The sequence below is a fragment of the Chelonoidis abingdonii genome, chromosome 15 (assembly GCF_003597395.2).
Source record: "Chelonoidis abingdonii isolate Lonesome George chromosome 15, CheloAbing_2.0, whole genome shotgun sequence".
NCBI classification, from domain to species: domain Eukaryota; kingdom Metazoa; phylum Chordata; order Testudines; family Testudinidae; genus Chelonoidis; species Chelonoidis abingdonii.
Window position 1 is genome coordinate 25,502,493 of NC_133783.1, and position 19,382 is coordinate 25,521,874.

Below are 19,382 nucleotides of genomic sequence, written 5' to 3' on the forward strand. Positions count from 1 at the left end.
GGCCACCTAGGGATCTGGAGCACAATCAGTAATAGTCCAGCTAGTGAAGGTAGGGGGCTAGACTCAATGACCTTTCAGAATCCCTTCCAGTTCTATGAGATAGGTATATCTCCATATTTCAATATAATTCAGGTGGATAGGGTGTTATTAGGAATTCTTCCTGGTCTCTCCAGGTTTTCAAAAGGTTAGTGTTTTATACTTGCATTTCCTCCTTCTTCCTAGGCTATCAGATTTTGTAGTCAGTAAGTCCCACTTTTTTTACCACCTCAAATGGTCACTGCCACTGGGCGAGTAATTTTGACTCTGAACATTGCACAAATAGCAGTATCTGGCCACTGGTCTACATTCTTGTAGACCTGTCCCTTTGTTATAGGCCTTTTCTTGGTTTTGTTGGGCTTTCAATAAGTTTTCTTTTGCAAGGTCCTCTTAAGCCTTTCTCACAACTGGAGTATGTATTGCACCACATTTATTGTCTCTCGTCCTTCTTCCTCCCATGCTTCTTGGAGGAAGTCTCAAATCCCCTGAGGCTGTCTCCCATATAACAGTTTGAATGAGGAGAATTCTGTGGATGCCTGCAGAACGTCTCTGACACCAAATGGCAGTGATGGGAGTCACTGGTCCCAGTGACAAAGATCTGATTATACAAATTTCTTCATCATCTCTTTCAGCATCCGATTGAACCATTCAACTAATCCATCTGTCTGGGAGAGGAAGGAGAAACAAATGCTCTTAAAGAGTCTTAACTTTTAACAGAGCACACAGCTCTTTCATCAAGCATGACACAAAATTAGTTCCTCACTGGTTAGGCTCTCTTTCGGTACCCTGGTCAGGTCAACAGCTTCATAAGTTAATCCATGATGCTTGCTACATTCGTAGAGAGAAGAGGGACGGCTTTGGGCTATTAGGTTGTGTAGTCCAGAACCACCTGGATATGCTCATACCCTGTTATGTTTGTCTCCAGCAGCCCCAGCAGGTCCATCACTATTCTTTCAAAAGGTACCCCCACTGTAGGTAGCAGGTTGAGAGGAGTTTTTGGGTCCTCTTGGGTCCTGGAAATTGACATTTGGGGTATGACATTCAGTAAACCTTGATCTTTGTGTGCATTACTGGCCAACAGAACCTATTAATTACCTGTTCATAACCCCAAGTGCCCCCTGCATGGGATTACGTAGGTGAGCCATAATAGAATCATAGAAGATTAGGGTTGGAAGAGACCTAAGAAGGTCATCCAGTCTAATCCCCTTCTCAAAGTAGGACCAACACCAACTAAGTCATCCTGTAATCCCCAGGTTCTTTTCTGCAGAACTGCTGCTTAGCCAGTCAGTCCCCAGCCTGTACCTGTGCATGGGAATCTTCCTTCCTAAGTGCAGGACTCTGCACTTGTCCTTGTTGAACCTCATCAGATTTCTTTTGGCCCAATCCTCCAATTTGTCTAGGTCACTCTGGACCCTATCCCTACCCTCCAGCATATCTACCTCTCCCCCCCATCTTAGTGTCATCTGTGAACTTGCAGAGCGTGCAATTGATCTCATCATCCAGATCATTAATAAAGATGCTGGACAAAACACTTCTCTTTGATATCTTCTTGGAACAAGGAGCCGTATTTTTGTCTCTTTAGTTCAATGATCCCTCTCCAGGCAATATAACTGTTCCCCCACCTAAGTTCAAAGGGGGACCATCGCTTTAGCAGCTGAGGGTCCACTGTATCATTAGCTATTCCACTTGATCATAAGCTTGTCTTAGTGTCTGATCATCTCCCTGTTCCCTTATGAAATCTGCCTCTCTGATTAGGAGCTCTCCAACCAATGGGTGGGGGTTCTGAGCAGTCTTTGGGGAAGGGGCAGGGCCTCTCACCTGATGGGAGGTCCCTTTCCTGGGGTCCTCTGTTCCATCCAATCACATCAGTTCCTTTGGCCTCCAGGAGCAGGGTGGCTCTCACAAGTAGGTGATTGCTCCACTCTTTTAGAATTTCCATAAGTGTTTCCAGTTCCTGCCCAGGATTACTGGATATCCCAGGGTAGAAACTAGTCTTACAAAGAGGTGGTTCCCCCTATATTTCTTTCCAAAAATCAGACTTGGTGCGGTGGGTCACATATCTCCATGTACACACCGGAGAAAGACAGTTTGTCCAGGGGAGCCCTCCTTGCTCACCAGCTGCTCTCTGATCAAAGTCTGGCTGAACCCTAAGTCAACTAGCCCAGGCTTCTGTACCCCCTTGACCTTCACTGGGACCATTATTTTAGATGGGCCTCATTTTTGTGCCCTAGTGTCAGCTGTCTAAGATTGTCCGTAGTCATATTCCTTAAAGGGACAGTCGCAGCAGACGTGACCTTGTTGCCCACATGGAAAAACGGCTTTCCTCAGTGGTGGTGGTTGTTGGTTCATCACCGGGGGGGAGTCTGGTCTTCAGAGTTGACACTTTCTGTGGGTTTAGATATTCTCCAGGTTTCCATTCCTGGTTGAGCCATGGTTCTGTGGCCTTGCTGTACTCTCTGGCCATTGGGAACACTATGTCCGAGCCACAGATCCAGTCAGGCCTGCCTCCTTATCTAGCCTATGCCTTGGGATGGGCTGGTCCCCTAATCCCAGCATAACTACTCCTCAATGTCTCAGAAGGGGGTCTGGTGGCAACTATTAATTATCCATTAAATTTACAACTTTGGCCAAAATCTCAGATCAATGCTTCAACCTGAGTCATTCCCCTCAGCTGGGAGGATCTCGGTAAACTGTTCTGTTGCCACCCACTCTGGCATCTATATCCTGACTCATGTCTCAGGTTGGAGTGAGCAGCAGCTGTGATCCTTGAGTTTATGGGCTACCACCTGGAGCCAGTCCCTGATGAATATTTCTCTCAGTGGGAATGACTGTGTGTAATGGGGTTCAGTCACCACTGTGGTGCCTCCTGTTGGCTATCTTGGGAATTAGCTCTGTGTGTTGGTGTGCCCTCTTCAGGTGGTCCCTCACTGCCGTCTCTCCTGCTCTAGGACCAATATCTCTCCAAGAACCACATCATCCTCTTCAGCAACACAGCCCTCCAGCCATGCCACACACTGTGCTCCCCCCTTCTGGAGGACCTGCAGTCCGCTGTTTGGCCACTTCCCATAGTGACTACTGCAGTGAGTTGTTTGGCCACTTCCTCGTGTCCCCAGCATCCTCTTTGCCCTTGCCTCAGGTCCTCAGCCTGCAAACTCCAGCAGCCATCCAGGAGCTGTCTCCCACTTTCCTGGTTCCTGCTAGCAGCACTGCTCTGTCCAGGGTGCTGCCAGTTCTCTCATCGCTCCAGAGCCACAGTCCTTCCTCCCTGGGCTCCCAGCAGAGAACTGCCTTCCTCTACCCTGCAGCTCCCTTTTTATATGGAGCTACTTGGTCCTGATTGGCTGCTCCCTTCATCCTGTCTCTAATTAGCCGCCTTTGGTGCAGCCTCCCTAGGGCTGCTTTTAACCTCTTTTCTGCCAGTGAGGAGCAGCTGCCTCATCACACTGTGACACATTTCAGCTGTGATGTCCAGATCATCCAAAATGTTGACTTTGAATGTGAGCATAGTCTTGCGAATTGACTAGGTCTAGTCCCCTTCATACAGTCTGGGATGTCCCTGTCAAGTATGAGGCCAGCAGAATGGCCCAGTGTTCCGGCGGCCAGTGGGTTTGCCACTTGTTCAAAAATAACCAAAAATGCCTCAGGATCATCTTCCAGTTCCATCTTGGTAAGCTTTGCCAACATCGTAGTAGTTGGGATTGGATTAGGTGCTCCCACAGTAGGACTTGCTGCTCCCTTGGGGCTCTATGAGCATCAGCACTGCTGAATAAGATGCTGTTGCTGTTCTTGTTGTGCTACCAGCTCTCAAACGAGCTGCTGCTGTTGCTGTTGTATTGCTTGTTGCTGCTGCTGGGCGCTCATCTGCAGCAACAACTGGTGTTGCTACAGGTTATAGTTACCCACTTTAACAATGCCTCCATTTCCATCTTTTTGTTACCTTTGTCTGACTGATGAGGAAAACTTTTTTGTTGTGTTTTTTTCTCTCCCTCCCTTTAACAGAGGTGGGACGAGTTGTAAATGGGAACACTCAGCACCAGTGCTGCCTAGTGATCAGGCAGGGGTGCAGCAGGTTGTGCTCCTCCCTGATGCCCCCGCTTTTCAGTTACAATTCTGTCTTTTGGGGTCTGTCCCTTCTTTTGTGTCTCAGCCCCACTGACTGCGTTACATGTTCCAGTCCATCCATTTTGGGATATCCCAAAATAAAGACCAATCACAGGGAATTCTTTCAGCACCCAGAGGGCTTCAGGGCTTTCATCGGAGTTCAGAAACTGTGAGTCTGGCTCTTGAACAGTCAGGGTCTTGCCTAACTGGATTCTCCACACAGGGAAAGGCTCCTATTGTTGTCACATCTTGTGGAGTTGGTAGGGGAGCCTGAGCCCATCCTTTCCACCAGGCTCTGATCCAAAGCCTAATGGTAGGCAGCTAAGTTCTGCACCTTGGGGTGCTAAGCAGCTGCTTGCTAGGATCACTTCCTACCTAAATCCCCTTTGCCCCCACCGGGTAAATTAAAGAATCACAAATAAAGTTTCTGACCTTCACAATCAATCACCAGTCTCTCCTTTGCACGCTTTATCAGGTCTGTGTTGCAGGTCTCAGGCAATGAGAGCTTCTGGGCTGTATTTCCCCAGAGCTCAGAGCAGAGGGTCTATTCCCTTCCACTGCCTGCCTCCTCTCAGCAGCTCTGCTTCCAGTTTTAATCTCCACCTCCAGCTAGTGCAGGCTTTGCAGATGGGGCAGGGCAGGGCCACCTGGGCCCAGAAGTCCTCCTTAACCCCCTGTTGTCCAGTGTGGGGTTTGTATCACCATCACAGGCAGATGCTCAACATGGAAAATTTTAACCCAAGTAGTTAAAGTTTTGCAAGGTATAAGTAACCGAAAACAGGATCCTATAATGGCACCATGAACAATAGGCAGTGCTACCTGCACTCCCTCTAATTCCCCTTAGGAAAACACCATCAACATCAAACTAGTTTCTGTAATTTATTTAAATAGTCTTTTACCATATTGCTCTGACTGGCAAAGAGAATGAGGTGAGGAGCATTTTCATGCTGTCAAATGTACAAATATCTGATAAGCTTATCAATAATTCTGGATTTTCTGGGTACTAATTGTTGTTTCTGATAATTACCCAATGTTCTGGCGAGGCACTTTATCCTTAAATCACAGATATTTACTCTCATCTTTAACTGCAGCTTAATAACGTTCTTTTTTGGAAATTGTTATCACTGAGACTATCAGATCTTTCAGAGCATTAGTCTCCTCTTAATGCCTAGGAATTTATGCTGTTCCATGGTGAAATTGTTATGAAGTTATAGAAGAAGGATTTCTAGTGAGGGAATCTGTTAGGGACTGATTCTGTTCCCTTTATTTGCAATGAATGTCTCACTCCACAAGTAACCTCACTGAAATCTGTGGCACTGCACGTGAAATAAGGTACTGCTCATTGTGACATGGTGGGGGAAGAGTGGCAGAACAAGCCCCTTAATGAGAAGCCTGTTTGCAGTTGCTCACTAGATTTCAAAAAGTGACCAGCACCTACATGGACACAAAGTGGTGAAGTCAGGAGTAAGAGAACTCTCCTTTGCATAGCCCAGTCACCAAACAAGCAGAAGGGCTGCTCCTCTCTAGGAACTGTCCTTCAAAAGGAATGTGGGAGAAATGTGGTGGTGATATCAGAGGCATAGCTCCCCTGGCTGGCTATGCTGTGCTGAGGAGAGTATGCTGCATGCCTCACAAAGGGAGTCCCAGATTATTTCCCCCATGCAAGAGGAGCACTCAGTGACACAACCTGCCTCTTTGAGCCTTAATGCTCCCTAGTGCTTACCCTGGGGTAGTGCAGCTCTGTACCTCTCACAACGTAAGGGTGTGGTTGGCTAAAAGCCACAATTTAGCCCAAAAGAATGTAGTTGTACCATGGATTAGGCCACATATATAATAGACTAATAAAGGATGGATTTGGTTTTTTTTCAGACAAAAATTATGTTTTCCCTTCTCCCTTGTCACTAAGAAATTGCAGAAGCAGCAGCAATGGTGGGTTGTGGGGTTTTTAAGTTTTCATGATGTCACTTTGTCTCTCCTGTGCCCCTATTCCCACCCAAACCGCAGAACTCAACCTGGAAGGGAATTACCTGCATCGCCTGCCTGAAGAGATGAGAACCCTGTTACATCTGAAAATCATCAACTTGTCCAGGAACAAGTTTCGACACTTTCCTGAGCAGTTGACTACCTTGAAGGCTCTTGAAACCATCAACCTTGAAGAGAATGAGATTACAGGTAACCGAACAGGAGAGTGTGTGAGAATCAAGTGCCTTTATGTTAGATAACAATAGACCAGCTGACAGCTCATGGACAGCATTTTGTTTTGTAGTCATTTTCCTCATGTTTAATATTAAGGGAGTTTGAATCAGAACAGGATTTTGTTTCTTAAATAATTATCTGCTACTTACTCCAGCAGTTTGTCTGGCATCAAGTCACAGGTCTCATTTTGTTTCATCATAATCATCTTCAAAGCAACCAAATGTCATGCCACATACAGAGGGTTATGGGCCAAATACAGACACAGTAAATTAGAAATGGAGATGTCCCGGCTGATATTATGTTTGAGCTAGTTAAGGTCACTGACTCTATGAATAAGCAACAGAAGCAGATGAAAGCTTAATAACAAAGATCTGATTTACTGGCAGAGGACTTTGTGATAAATGACGAAGGTATCACTACAACTCACAGCGACTCTTTTTAAAGCTGAATGGAATGGTATAACTTAGAGTTTTCAATTTAATACTATTCTGTTTCATATTTATTGTGTGTACCAGCACTTCTCAGTCTACAGGCTTTCAGCATTAAAGAATTCATAGTAGATCAAAATTTGACGTACCATTTTTGTATTCTTTGTAGCAGTGATTCTCAACATTTTCCCTACTGCATGATCCCATGCTACAACAGAAAAAAATGTTGAGACCCCTTCTCCAGCTACAAAGAAAAGGAGGGTGTAGAAGGCAATGGAAACGACTGACTTTCAAGTTGCTTAAGAAATGTCGTATTTTTTTAAGTATTAACATAAGGGTGGTTGAACAAGCTGTTACATTTATTAAAATAAATCAGCATTACAACAGCTTTGACAGTCTGATTTCCAGTACCATCAAATGGCAAAGTAATATTTTTCTTTAAACTGCCTATCCTGCTGGGAAATACCATTTCATGGCAGTCCTCGCATAACTCTTGTATGTACATAATTCAGCCTAGAACATTTCTCTTTTCACTTAACAACCTTTTCCTTTTTTGCCAAATCCGTCTTTGTTTCACTAGCATTTCTCACCTCCTTCCAGAAGTGGCTCCACTGAGGTTTTTAGGTTTAGATTTTCAAAGCCACTTAAGGGACGTGGATAGCCAATTCCTAATTGGTATCCAAATCCTCTAGGCAGCTTTGAAAAACATCATCTTAATGTCTTTCCTCCTTTTTGCTTTTGCCACAGTGTTCTGAAGATTCCCCTATTTTCTGTCAGCCCTGGAATGGGGAGATAGGATTTTCTCCCTCACAGTCCCTTTGGATAAAGAGTAACTTTGATGAGTTCTGGAGCAAGCCACTGCTGGCCCCTCTGTTGGAGTGAAAGTTGCTATAACTTGAGGTCTCTGAGGTAGAATAAAATGGGGGAACTTATGGCTCTGTGAGCCCTCCAGAGAATGACTGGACTACCTCTACAAAGTGTCTGGTGATGCTCTGCATTAAAGGACATTATGTAAGAGCAGAATCTGTTATATATTGTCTCTCTGACTCATCACAGCACATTATACTTATATAGTAATAAATACTGAGCCATGATGGAGAAATAAAAACATTAATTAACCAAGTAGACAAGGTGCGTGATGTAATATCTTCTATTAGACTAATTTCTGCTGGTGAGAGACAAGTGTTCAAACTTATGGAGAGCTGTTCTTCAGGTCAAATTAACTAGGTGGCATTTGTAACTGATTAAAAACACTTGTAGCTCTCAGGAGTGGTCCTGCACTCCACACTTCACCTATCGGAGAGCTATAATTTCAAGGATCTTCTGCTGAAGTAAATTACCCCAGTCACATGCTGCTAAATGAATCTGTGCCCTTTAAACATGCCAGAGTTCATTTTCACATATGCATGGTCTCCCAGCTTCAATGCCTTTTTGTGCTCAATTTTGCTAAATGTTCTCCAATTACAGTCTCTGCAGGCAGATAAGGAGAAGCATTGACAAGGTCCAATTGTCCTATCATCTGTGCTGGAAGAACAGTACCCAGTGGGCTGAAAATCAGGGGTACCCTGTGGGTCTAATATGAATGTGGAATCTCGGGGAAGAGCAACAGGGAGCAACTCAGTTTAGTGACCTCTCAGCCAGTGCCGTAACAAGGGTGAGGCGGGTGAGGCACTTGCCTCAGGCGCAGAAAGCGGTGGAGGAAAAAAAAGCAGCTGGCACAGAGATATCTATAACCGAGGTGATCTCCCCGCAGCCCCACCTGCTGCCCTCCCCGCCCCCGCCTTGCTTCCCCTAGCCCGGAGAGCAGCTCCATGCTGCCTCCCTGCAACTACTGCTGCCTCAGGGTCCTAGTGCCCCCCAGTCACTGCCAGGGCAGACTGACTGGGGCTACCCTTCCCCCTCAGACCCTTTCATTTTCCAATGGGACCCTCCAGCAACACAGGGCCTCCCTGCCCGCAGTCACCACTCCTGCCCCATGCTGGGCAAGGAGGCAGCCCCATCCCTCATCCCCAGTGAGCCTACAGTCAGGAGCAACAGCAGGGGAGGAGGCGCACGCAGCACCCGCCGGCACCCACCACGGGGGAGGCGGGGGAGATTCCTGGACCTGAGAGGGGCCCTAGGAGCACATGCAGTGACAGTAGTGTGGGTGAGTGTGTTGCTGGAGGGGAAGGAAAGGGGGAGTCCTCCCCCAGAGCTCACTGCTGCTGGCAGGGAAAGGGCGGAGGGAAGTCCTCTTCTCTGGCTCCCGTCCCGGAGCAGCCTGCCTGCACCCTAAACTCATCCCCAGCCCTGCCTCACCCACGAGCCCACACCCCCCAGTCAGAGCTTTCACCCCCCACCGCACCCTCAAACCTCTGCCCAAGCCCTGAGCCCCTCCAGCACCCCAAACCCATTATCCCCAATCCCAGCGAGAGACCTCATCCCCCCACACCCTGACCCTCTGCCTGAGCCCTAAGCCTCTCCAGCACCCCAGACACCTCATCCCCAGTCCCAGACAGAGCCTCACCCCCCACACTCTAACCCTCTGCCCGTGCCCTGAGCCCCTCCAGTACCCCAAACACCTCATCCCCAGTCCCAGACAGAGCCTTCACCCCGATTCTTGCCCTGAGCCCCCCCACACTCTAAACCCCTTGTCTGCAGCCACAACCCACAGCCCTCACTCCTGCCCCCCATCCCTCTGCACCCCTCCCTTCCCCAAACTCCCACTCAGAACCTGCACTCCCTCCCACTGCACCCCCTTCTATCCCCAAACTCCCTCCCAGAACCTTCACCCCAATCCCCTGCCCCAGCCTAGGGCCTGAACCCCAGACCTCCTCCCTCACCCAAACTCCCTCCCAGAGCCTTGGGCGGGGTGGGTTCTGGTCACCACCAAAATTTCTACAAATCTGCCACCCCTGATCCTGCCCTGCAGATCTGAACTCCCAGCATTCTCAGGACACTTGCTAATCCCTAGTGGCCACTGCTGATATCCAGCACCTCCCACCTCTCTTAACCTGTGTGTCCCTCTCTGGATTGGAACTGAACTCGAACCAAAGACTTCTTTGAAGCAGCATTACCAGCCCAAGCAGTCAAAAATCATGAGCTGACCCTCCAAAATCACAGGTTCTACCACTGCCCCTTCATTAATTCTTCGGTGGCAATTTGGTGTCAGAACCTTCCCTCCGAGAGGGACTGAGGGACCTGCCGCTGAATTGCTGCTGTCATAAGTAGATAGGTAAGGTAAGGGTTAAGTTTCTTTTACCTGGAAAGGGTAACCAAACACCTGACCAGAGGACCAATCAGAGAACTGGATTGTTTAAAGTCAGGGGCGGGAATTTGTATACTCGGGGTCTTTTGTTTGTTTTCTCGGCTATGGGTAAACAAGTTTCCTTCTAACTCCCTCTTATCTCAAATATTCTACTAAAAGTCTGTGAGTACAAAGGAAAGCAAAGTAATTCGGCTATGAAGAGCTTTGTGTTGTATGTACAGATGTGGATTGCTGTGTCTTTGTTGCTTCCCTCGGCTGTGAGGGACAAGCTTTCTTCTAACTCCATCTTATCTCAAAGTTTCTCCTAAACATTGTGAGTACAAAGGAAAGCAAAGTAATTCGGCTATGATGAGCTTTGTGTTGTATTTAATGTATGTTGATTTGTTGGACTGGTTTAATCGGGCTATCTTTTAAATCAGACTGTTTATTCAATTTTCTTATAAGCAAGAGCCTGTATTGGAGTTTCTTAATGCAAGATTATTGTTTGGTATTTCTTTCTTTTTTATAAAGTTTTTTGAAACTGGTGGGAGTTTCTTTTCCTAGTGAGGTAAAGGATAGGATTTCTGTACCAGTAGCTGTCTCCTCACGGGAAGACAGGAAGGAAAGGCAAAGCCAAGCTGTGGTATTTTGCATCTTAATTGTCCTGAGGGAATGAACGCTTATCTCTTGGGAAGCAGAAAAACAGGTTTCTTGGTACGCGCAAGCTAGACCAGGAGGAAGCCTGGAAGGATGGGGAAGGGGTTTATCTCTCCTGCTTCTGAGACTCCAAGGGATGGGAGTCCTGGGGTCCCCAAGAAGGGTTGGGGACACCAGAGAGAGGAAAGGGGGGTCAGGCCCTATAAATTCCTGACCTGGTGGCAGCGAGAATATCCAAGCTGGTAGTGAGCTTGGGGGAGTTTCAGGTAAGCACCCAGATTTTGGACGCTAAAGTCCAGATCTGGGACAGTAGGCTATTACCACAGCTGCCGAAGAGCCGGCCCTGGGAGAGGACGCAATTTTATGTTCTTGCTTCAGGTGCAAAAATACTTAGTTACGGCTCTGCTCTCAGCAGTGCATCTAATCATGTGATGTGCAGTTTCTTAAAGCTTCTTTTTCTTTCTGGCAAGCCCTAGCCTGTGATAACTAACTATATGAGATGAACATCCAGCCTGGCCAGGGAGCTGGTAAGTTTAGTTGTTTTCAGGCAATTAGCTTTTTCTGTCTTGAAAGCTTCACAAGTAGGCAGTCTCGGTAGTGCCTTACATGAAGTGCAAGGGATGCTAGAATCTGCCATTTCACTGATCCTGTCTAACAGAATTAATCAGTAGGTTTCTGTTAGGACATGTGCTCTATGCAAGGCAGCTAAGATGGATGGCGAAAATGACAGTTTATGCTTTATTTCCCCCCGTGTTTTGCACATGGTTTATTTTAATTGGATTTTAGTTTTGACCCAAGAAAATCCTTTTCTGGTCGCTCTGGTAAGGTAGCACAGAGCAAGAAAGACTGGGTAAAAGATAATACCCTTTTCATTTGATCACACTAGACAAAACCTCTCTGGGAAAAATCAATTGTACACTATAAGGCATTGATAATTGGCCCAGTTAGAGTGTTTAGGCTGCTGGCCAGACAGTAAGCCAATTAAAAGCTTGTCCTGATACATAAATAGCTGATAAAGAGAAGCATGTTTTGAAAGGGGATGGTGGGAGACAATGTCTGAAATTGCTTATAAGAAAGGAAGGCAAGGGAATAACTCCTTCCTCCTCCTCTTCCTACCAATTATAGGAGGGAAAAAGATCATTGCAGAGTTTTTTTTCCTTGTTGCTTGTTTGACTCAGATTCAGAGTGTGATAATAGTGCCAAGTTCTGAATCCCTTCAGAGTTATTTTCCACACTTCACATCAGAAATTCATTTTTTCATGTGAGCTTTCTTATATGTACTTACTCTGCTGCAATAATACAAGAAGAAATAGCAGAAGTCTAATTTTTTTTAAAGAAAATTGTATATGGTTTGAGTAATGTTTTTGGCAGTACAAGATTAAACTGCAAAAAAGAGACCCCTGTTGTGTAAAAACACAATTTAAAAGAAGGTTGGAAACCTATTCTACTTTAACTAATAGTTCTGTTTTTTTCACTATGTTTTAAGTTAGCTGGCACACCAGAAAACTAAGGATTTGCATACAGGGGAAGGTGTTTGTTTTTTTTTTTTCATATTAAACTGCCTTGTGTCCAAATGATACAATTATTATTTTTTTAAATTATCTAGTGACTGTTTGTGAATTGGATAGTCTGCTATGAAAGCGGATTAAATCCATTTTGAGCTGAGTTAGTCTAGAAAAAAGCTTTGTGTGGATGCATTTGTATTTCAGATTGACTTTTTCACTTCTGGCAGTCCTCTGACTGCTATCTCACATCCGTTGTCTCACAACTGGACTGACTTGTCTGTTTACCTGTATGCCTTCTATTGCTCTGGGGCCCTATTGACTGGATATTATCTCTCCATTTAAATGCTGGGCATGCAGCTAGGTATCCCACATTTGTGAGTACGTGGTCCTGGAGTCAGATATCCTTCTCAGCATTATAACAGCCATGTCTCGTGTTTCTGCATGGAGCCATGCAGAGATCATGAATTCCCTTGAGATCTGGGAAGAGAAGACAGTCCAATCCTGCCTTAAAAGCACCCACTAGAATGCCAAGATATAACAGGATATATCAAAGCTGCTCACAGAGACGGGTCACTCCTTGGACAAGTTGCAGTGGTGCAGAAAAGGAAAGAAGCTCTGGCAGAATTAAAAAAAACAACAAGAACAGCAACAAGACCATTGGCAACACTGCAAGTTCCTGCCCCTACTATTGTGAGCTGGACTGGATTATGGCCAGGGAGGCTACTACCAAACCCAGGTATTTCCTGGAGAGCACCAGTGGCATCCAAGAGGCTGTGGCCCCTGAGCCCCAACAGGATTCAAGGATGGAGGAGATTCCCAGAAAGTCAGGATGTCTTCCCTATGCAAGAGCCCGAGGGGGAGAGAATGTTGGGGGTGGCTCCCAGAACCCAAGCAAACACCCAGCATGAGAAGACCTGTCCTGCCAGTATTACATGCTTTGCTGCAGTACAACAGCATAAGGGAGTAGCAACAACTTTTGTTCTGGGAACCCCAAGGCCACTGTTGACTTGGACAGATGTGAGCTGGGAGCTTTTCTGAGCCTGCTTGGCTTTTATTTCTCCATGCCCACCCTACCACATGCTGAAAATGGTTCCCACCGCAGAGAATTTAATCTCCTCTGATGTTGTTTCTCTGAAATCCCACAGGCATCAGCCAAACTGCCACCCCCCCACCCAATTTCCTGTGCTTCTTAGCATTCTTTCTCTCTCCCTCTCTCCACAGTGGATGACCAATGCTCCCTGCTCCCCCACATCCCATCCTCGCTCAAGCTAGCAGCACCATAGAGGTTAAAAATCAAATACATTGTAGTGCAGACATGTTTATTGAAACAGCAGATACTGAGAGAGAAAAGGCAATACAAATATTTTGCTTCACAGTTTGAGCAATTCCCTGAGTTGTTAGCTACCTTAGCATTTAGGAAGTATATTTCCCAAAGTGAGACATTTCAAAATGCATCACGATTATAAAGTGTTTATGGCTATTTTCAGTCAGATTCTCAGGGCTTGTCTACACTTGACGCGCTACAGCAGCATAGCTGTCTCAATATGGATTTCAATATAGATGGTCACTCCAGCAATGTGAGGGATTCTCCCATCGGTGTAGTTAGATCAATGGAAGAATTCTGCCGTAGACCTAGAGCAGTCTACGCTGGGGTTAGGGCGACTTAACTGCATCACTCAGTGGTGTGGATTTTTCACACCCTTTAGCCACATAGCTGGGTCAGTCTAACTTTTGAGTGTTGACCTGGCCTCAGCATTGTTAACCTCTTGGGTTCGCAATCCCTGCAGAAATCTATTTATTTTGCAGTGCATTTGATCTGCAGATGTCATTTAAAAAAATTAAAATAAAGCTATTGCTGCATTTTGGCACAAACGTTGTAAGGCAGTGAAGCCTTCTTGGGGCCATGTATATAAACAGGGTAGTCCTTCCACTCCTACAGACTGGTCTGGGGGCAACTTTCTGGTAAATAGCAGCACTACATATCTTGCTGGTCTGCCCATTGGCTTTCTCTGCCTTTTGGCAACATGCCTCAGGGGTAACATCCTCCAAAGTACAGATAGTCTTCAGAGGTGCATGTGCAATTATGAACCTGACCCCCGCCACCCCTGCCAACCTTATCCACCCACTCTCCCCAGGGCGCCAGCCCACCACTGGCTTGCACAGGTGCACATGCCATTACTAACCAACCCCCTGCTTCTCTCAGCCCCACTACCTTCCGAGTCCACCACCAACCATGGATTGGTACAGGGGTTCTATACAATGTGGAAGTAAGGTGGAAAACATCTTATCTCCAAGCTTAGGGAGATATCCCTCATGTCTGCAGTCCAGAAGAGGGATAAGAAGACAGATGAAGGGAAAGTCTCCTTAATGAAGGAGAAGAACAAAGAATTGACAAGAGCTTGGAAAGCATAGGGTTATGTAGAAACAGATGCTGGAGTTGATGCAGAATAATCATATCATGGTTGATACATCAGGTACCATAGGCTGGGAACTGGTCTGACACTGGGAGAATTGTGGGATTACACCCCAGAAAAGATATAGACATACATGAGACCCGACATCTGAAGAGGGACACTCAGAGAGGCTAGAAGAGGGGACAAAGATGCAGCTAGTGCAGCAATCATGACACCCTTCTCTGCCCTCCCAACTACCCTCATTCCCCCATTGCTTGTTATACTCATGTGTTGCATCTTTTTTCAAACTAGATTATAAACTCTTCGGGGCAGGAATTGTGTCTTCCTGTGTTTTGCATAGTGCCTAGCAAAATGGGCCAGTTCTGGGCCTTAGGGTGTGAATCACCACAAAGAGTTAAGTGTTTGTACAGCACTTAGAACATGTAAAATATAATATATTATTGTGTGATATGGGCAAACATCCACGAGGGAATGGGTTGAAAGCTTGGACTTTGTTTCAGTGTAAACCTAAAATACATACAAATGCAGATCATACCAAACCGAAAGGGTTACACATTACCCTGGAGCAGCTGTCACCCAGATGCCTTTAAAAAATTATAATGTGTCATCCTGTCCAAATGTCATTACATTTCAGACTTAAGACTCATCCCTAGGGGGAAGGATAGCTCAGTGGTTTGAGCACTGGCCTATTAAAACCCAATGTTGAGAGTTCAATCCTTGAGGGGGCCATATAGGGAACTGGGGTAAAAATCTGTCTGGGGATTGGTCCTGCTTTGAGCAGCTGGCTCAGATTAGGTCCTTTCCAACCCTGATAGTCTATGACAGTAAAATGAGTTTATGGATAGCTATACTGGTAAATAATCCTAATGGAGATGCAGCCAACAAGTTCCCTAAACAAAATAAGCTGTAGCAGCAAAAGGATTTTTCCAACATTAGGGCTTTTGCTGCCATAACTATGTTGGTTGGATGTATGGTTTTTTCATACTCCAAACCAACATAGCTATGCTGGCAAAACTTTAAAGTGTAGACAGATCTGAGCAAAAAATTATACCAGCAAAAGCACTTTTATGCCAATTTAACTTCATCTGTGGTAGGGCTTTTGCTGGTCTATAAACATCATAACAAAATCAGACCCTGACCAACATTGCTATACCAGCAAAAGTTTCTAGTGTTAACCTGGGGCTCTACTGTCTAGATGAGATGGGGTACTCAGCAGTGGGGGAGAAATTTTTATAGGTTGAATGAAGGAGTGAGTCAACCACTTTTCTCAGTGTGGAATATGGACCTATTCATGTTTCCAGTTAAATTTAACTAGTGGTGCACCCTGTACTCTAAGAATATTTGAGTCCCTTCTGCTGCTGCAAAGAATTACCGCTGACAGCAGCGTAGCCATAGAACACCTCAAACGTAGATCAAAGGACATAAGAACTCTTAGCTTTTCATTCCTTACTTTGTTGGTTTGGTATTTGTTTTTCAAACACCTGGAAGGGTCTTTTGTAATTAGCTAATCTATACAAATGCAGAAGGTGGAAGAGATGTGAAAGTGCCTTTGATTCATGGAGTTGAGTGAATCAGCTGCCTATATAATGCATGGTTAAATCCTACAGTGATTTGCAGAAGTGCATCAAGCTAAAGCTTCATCACTTGACAGGTCTTGCTTTCTCTGGGGTCTTGGCATCTTTTAACCTGAAAGAAATCTCAGGAACACAAAGAATGTGTCTTAGATTCAATATTTTGCTTCTTTTCGTTTCATACAGTGTCAGCTTCCTTCCTTTTTCAAATTCCCTGGATTCTGAGTTAAAATGAAATTGGAAACATTCTTTAGTGTTAGTAAAAAACACATTGCTTATTATCTGGTGATACTTGCATATATTAAGTCTACATGGTTAAAAAAAAGTCCACACCAGACCATGATGAGGGATTGGTTAGTACCGACTTGGAGAGAAAGAAACCACCCTACTGAATCACCCACTCCACTTCCTACAGCTCGTCTCCAAAGTTCTCCAATCCAAGCAGATGTCCTGATTTTATATGGACAGTCCCGATTTTTGCATCTTTTCCTTATATAGACTCTTATTACCCGCACCCCCCATCCCCTGTCCTGATTTTTCACATTTGCTGTCTGGTCAACCTAATCCTGCCCTTCTCTCATCCAAGAAAGAGAAAACATTCAAACTGGCATTCAGACTGGTCATTAAATTGCCAAGCCTTCATGTTCTGTCTCTTGTCAATGAACACTGGCAGGACAGTAGCCCACCAAAAGAACTGTGATCAGCCTTACTCTGTTTTGAAATAGAGGCACATGCGTACATGTAATGATTTACTCCCACTCTCCTGCTCTCTGGAATGCTGCAAACTGGATTTTCATAAGTCTGGGTGTACTGCCTGCTGATCACAAGCACAGGACAGATTGCTACTTTTGGGGAAAAGCTGATCTGAGTGGAGTGACTCCTAATTTAAACCAGCAGAACCTGGCCCTTTATTTGTCTGAACAAATGGAAAAATAAAAAACTTGATTCTCATCTCACTTGCACTGGTGTAAATCAGAATTAGGAGTCACTTCTTGAAGCCAGTGTAGTTAAACTGGTGTCATTTTGGTGTAGGTGAGAGGAGTCAAGCCAGTAATGGCAAAAAGACAGATTTGTATAAAATAGTATCATTGTTTGATGTTACTTTGAATGATCACTGAACATTGCTACTTGCCTTGTGTATATTCTGATTCACAGACAGAATAAATACTATGCATCCAACTTACACTTACTGTGAATGACAAAATTTGATTGCACTAGAATATGTTTGCTTGTCATACAACAAATGTTGGACTTGAGAAAATGAAAGGAGAAAGAATAGGATCATACTAGTCTGTGGTGTGACAAAGTCAGGCTAAAGGCTCCTCCCCCAGCCTAAGGGGAGGAGCTACTGAGCCTGGAACTCAAATGTGTATGAGGGATAACAAAAAAGAAAACAAGGACAGGTGTAAAGGTCAAAGGGTCAAAAGTAGGGAACCTGAAGGGCACACTGAGCAGAGAACCTCAGACAGCATCCACTGCTCCTCAAATGTTGTGTTAGCCCTAGAATAGTAAAGGCCATTTTGTCTACAAGCTGAGAAGGGTTTACCTCAGGTCAATTAGGGACACATGAGTCCAGTTAAAGGCTGCCTGGGATCTTTTAAAACCCCTCCTTTGTGGGGAGGGAGAAGAAACAAGCTGCTGCATGGCTAGTGGCAGTAGGGAGATAGGCTTCTCCAGGGTGAGAGGCTGCCCCCTCTCCTCACAGGGGAAACAACTAAAATTGAATGCCTGTTTAGAGGAAGGGCTAATAGTCTGGGCCAACAGCAGGACACCCCCTGCCCAGGGTATCCCTCTTTGTTTTTGTATTTGTAAATTTATTTCCTTTTTTCTTAAGCTTGCACTGCGGCCTGTCTTGAAAATACTGATATGTAAACACATAGGGGAAAGAGAAACACTGTCTAGAAGGGAGCTGATTTACCCCAGTCCTCTATCACCAGAGGGGAAAGTGCTAAATCCAGTGAGATGGAGGAGGTGCATTACAATGCGTAGATACAAGCTTAACACTTGGCAATTTGATGAGAGAGGGCAGCCAGCAGATGCAAACAGACAAAGGGAGGGAGCGAGGGGAAAGGATGAGGGCAATGGACTCAAGAAAATTGTTCTGATGCTAAATAGTTATGAAAGGAGAATCAGAACCATGGTTTTTTAACTCTTGAGAATATGGTCCTGATTCAGCAAACCACTTAGGCATGTGCTTAACTTTAAGTCAGTGAAACAAATCATATGCTTAAAATTAAGCATGTGTAAGTGCCTTGCCGAATCAGTGTGTTACCTTTAAAACATAAAACAATAATGTAAATAGGATGTCTAACTCTTAACCTAGAAGGAGATTGGAAATTGATTTTATTAGTGGGTTTTTTGTTTTTGTATTGTTTTGTGGAACTGGATGATAAAATTCTAATAAATCAGAGTTAGCTTTTTATAAGGTGGATTATACTTTGTGACTGAGTACCCGACTGCATGGGATAAGATCTTATAAAGAAGCTGTCTGAGACCTAGCCACTTTACCTTTGCCTGATGTTCAGGACATTCTGTTACAGAGAAGTAAATGGAGTGTTTCATTGCTTTTTCTGAAGTGTTGCTAACAGGTTTATATTTCCAATTTTACAACTCATCTTCCAGTAGTACATTAATCAAGAGTCCAGCACTGAGCATATTATCCAGGATGCCAGCTAGTCAGATTTTTAGAAGACAATGTCATGAGCAAATAAGTGCTGCTGGCTTGCAGACCGTGATAAAAGCCTTTTACATAAAAAGGTCAGGAATTCAAGTTTCCATAGAAAAGCAGAACTTTCCAGGCTTAGATTTGTTATTTATTATACTGACAGTACAAGATTCCACACAAAAAGTCTCACTCTTATAGCAGACATTGAATGTATAGTCTATTCATAGCAACAGCAGCGCCACAGGGCATAGAGCAGTTGTGTCTGTCTGCAGACTCCGCACTGCCTCAGTTCAGAACAGCATCTTTGCAACCATGAGGGTTAGAAACTTACTTTTTTGTATTAAATAACAGTTTAAAATCTGCAGACGCTACCAGAGATGGGCTAGTATGGTTATTACTACTACAAGGGGGCTTAATCTGACCCCGATCCTTATGTTTCAGGATACAAACTAATGTTATACCAATAAAAACTCACAGGATCTTATTAAAGGGGACAAGACATTTGTCACATTTATTGTAAATACCATAATAAAATAAAAGATAACAGCAAACAATGTTGTTTGGCTACTTATTCCTATGATTA

The 19,382-nt window shown here is 44.8% G+C and overlaps 1 protein-coding gene across 4 annotated transcripts in view; it reads left to right on the top strand.

Moving 5' to 3' along the window:
- The window catches only part of LRRC20 (leucine rich repeat containing 20), a 203,602-nt gene that overhangs the window by 95,149 nt on the left and 89,071 nt on the right, over positions 1-19,382 (top strand). For all 4 annotated transcript variants that reach the window (XM_075072648.1, XM_075072647.1, XM_075072646.1 and 1 more), the window contains one exon: positions 6,142-6,309. In XM_075072648.1, the coding sequence (XP_074928749.1) occupies positions 6,142-6,309 (168 nt within the window). The remainder of the gene's footprint in view (positions 1-6,141; positions 6,310-19,382) is intronic.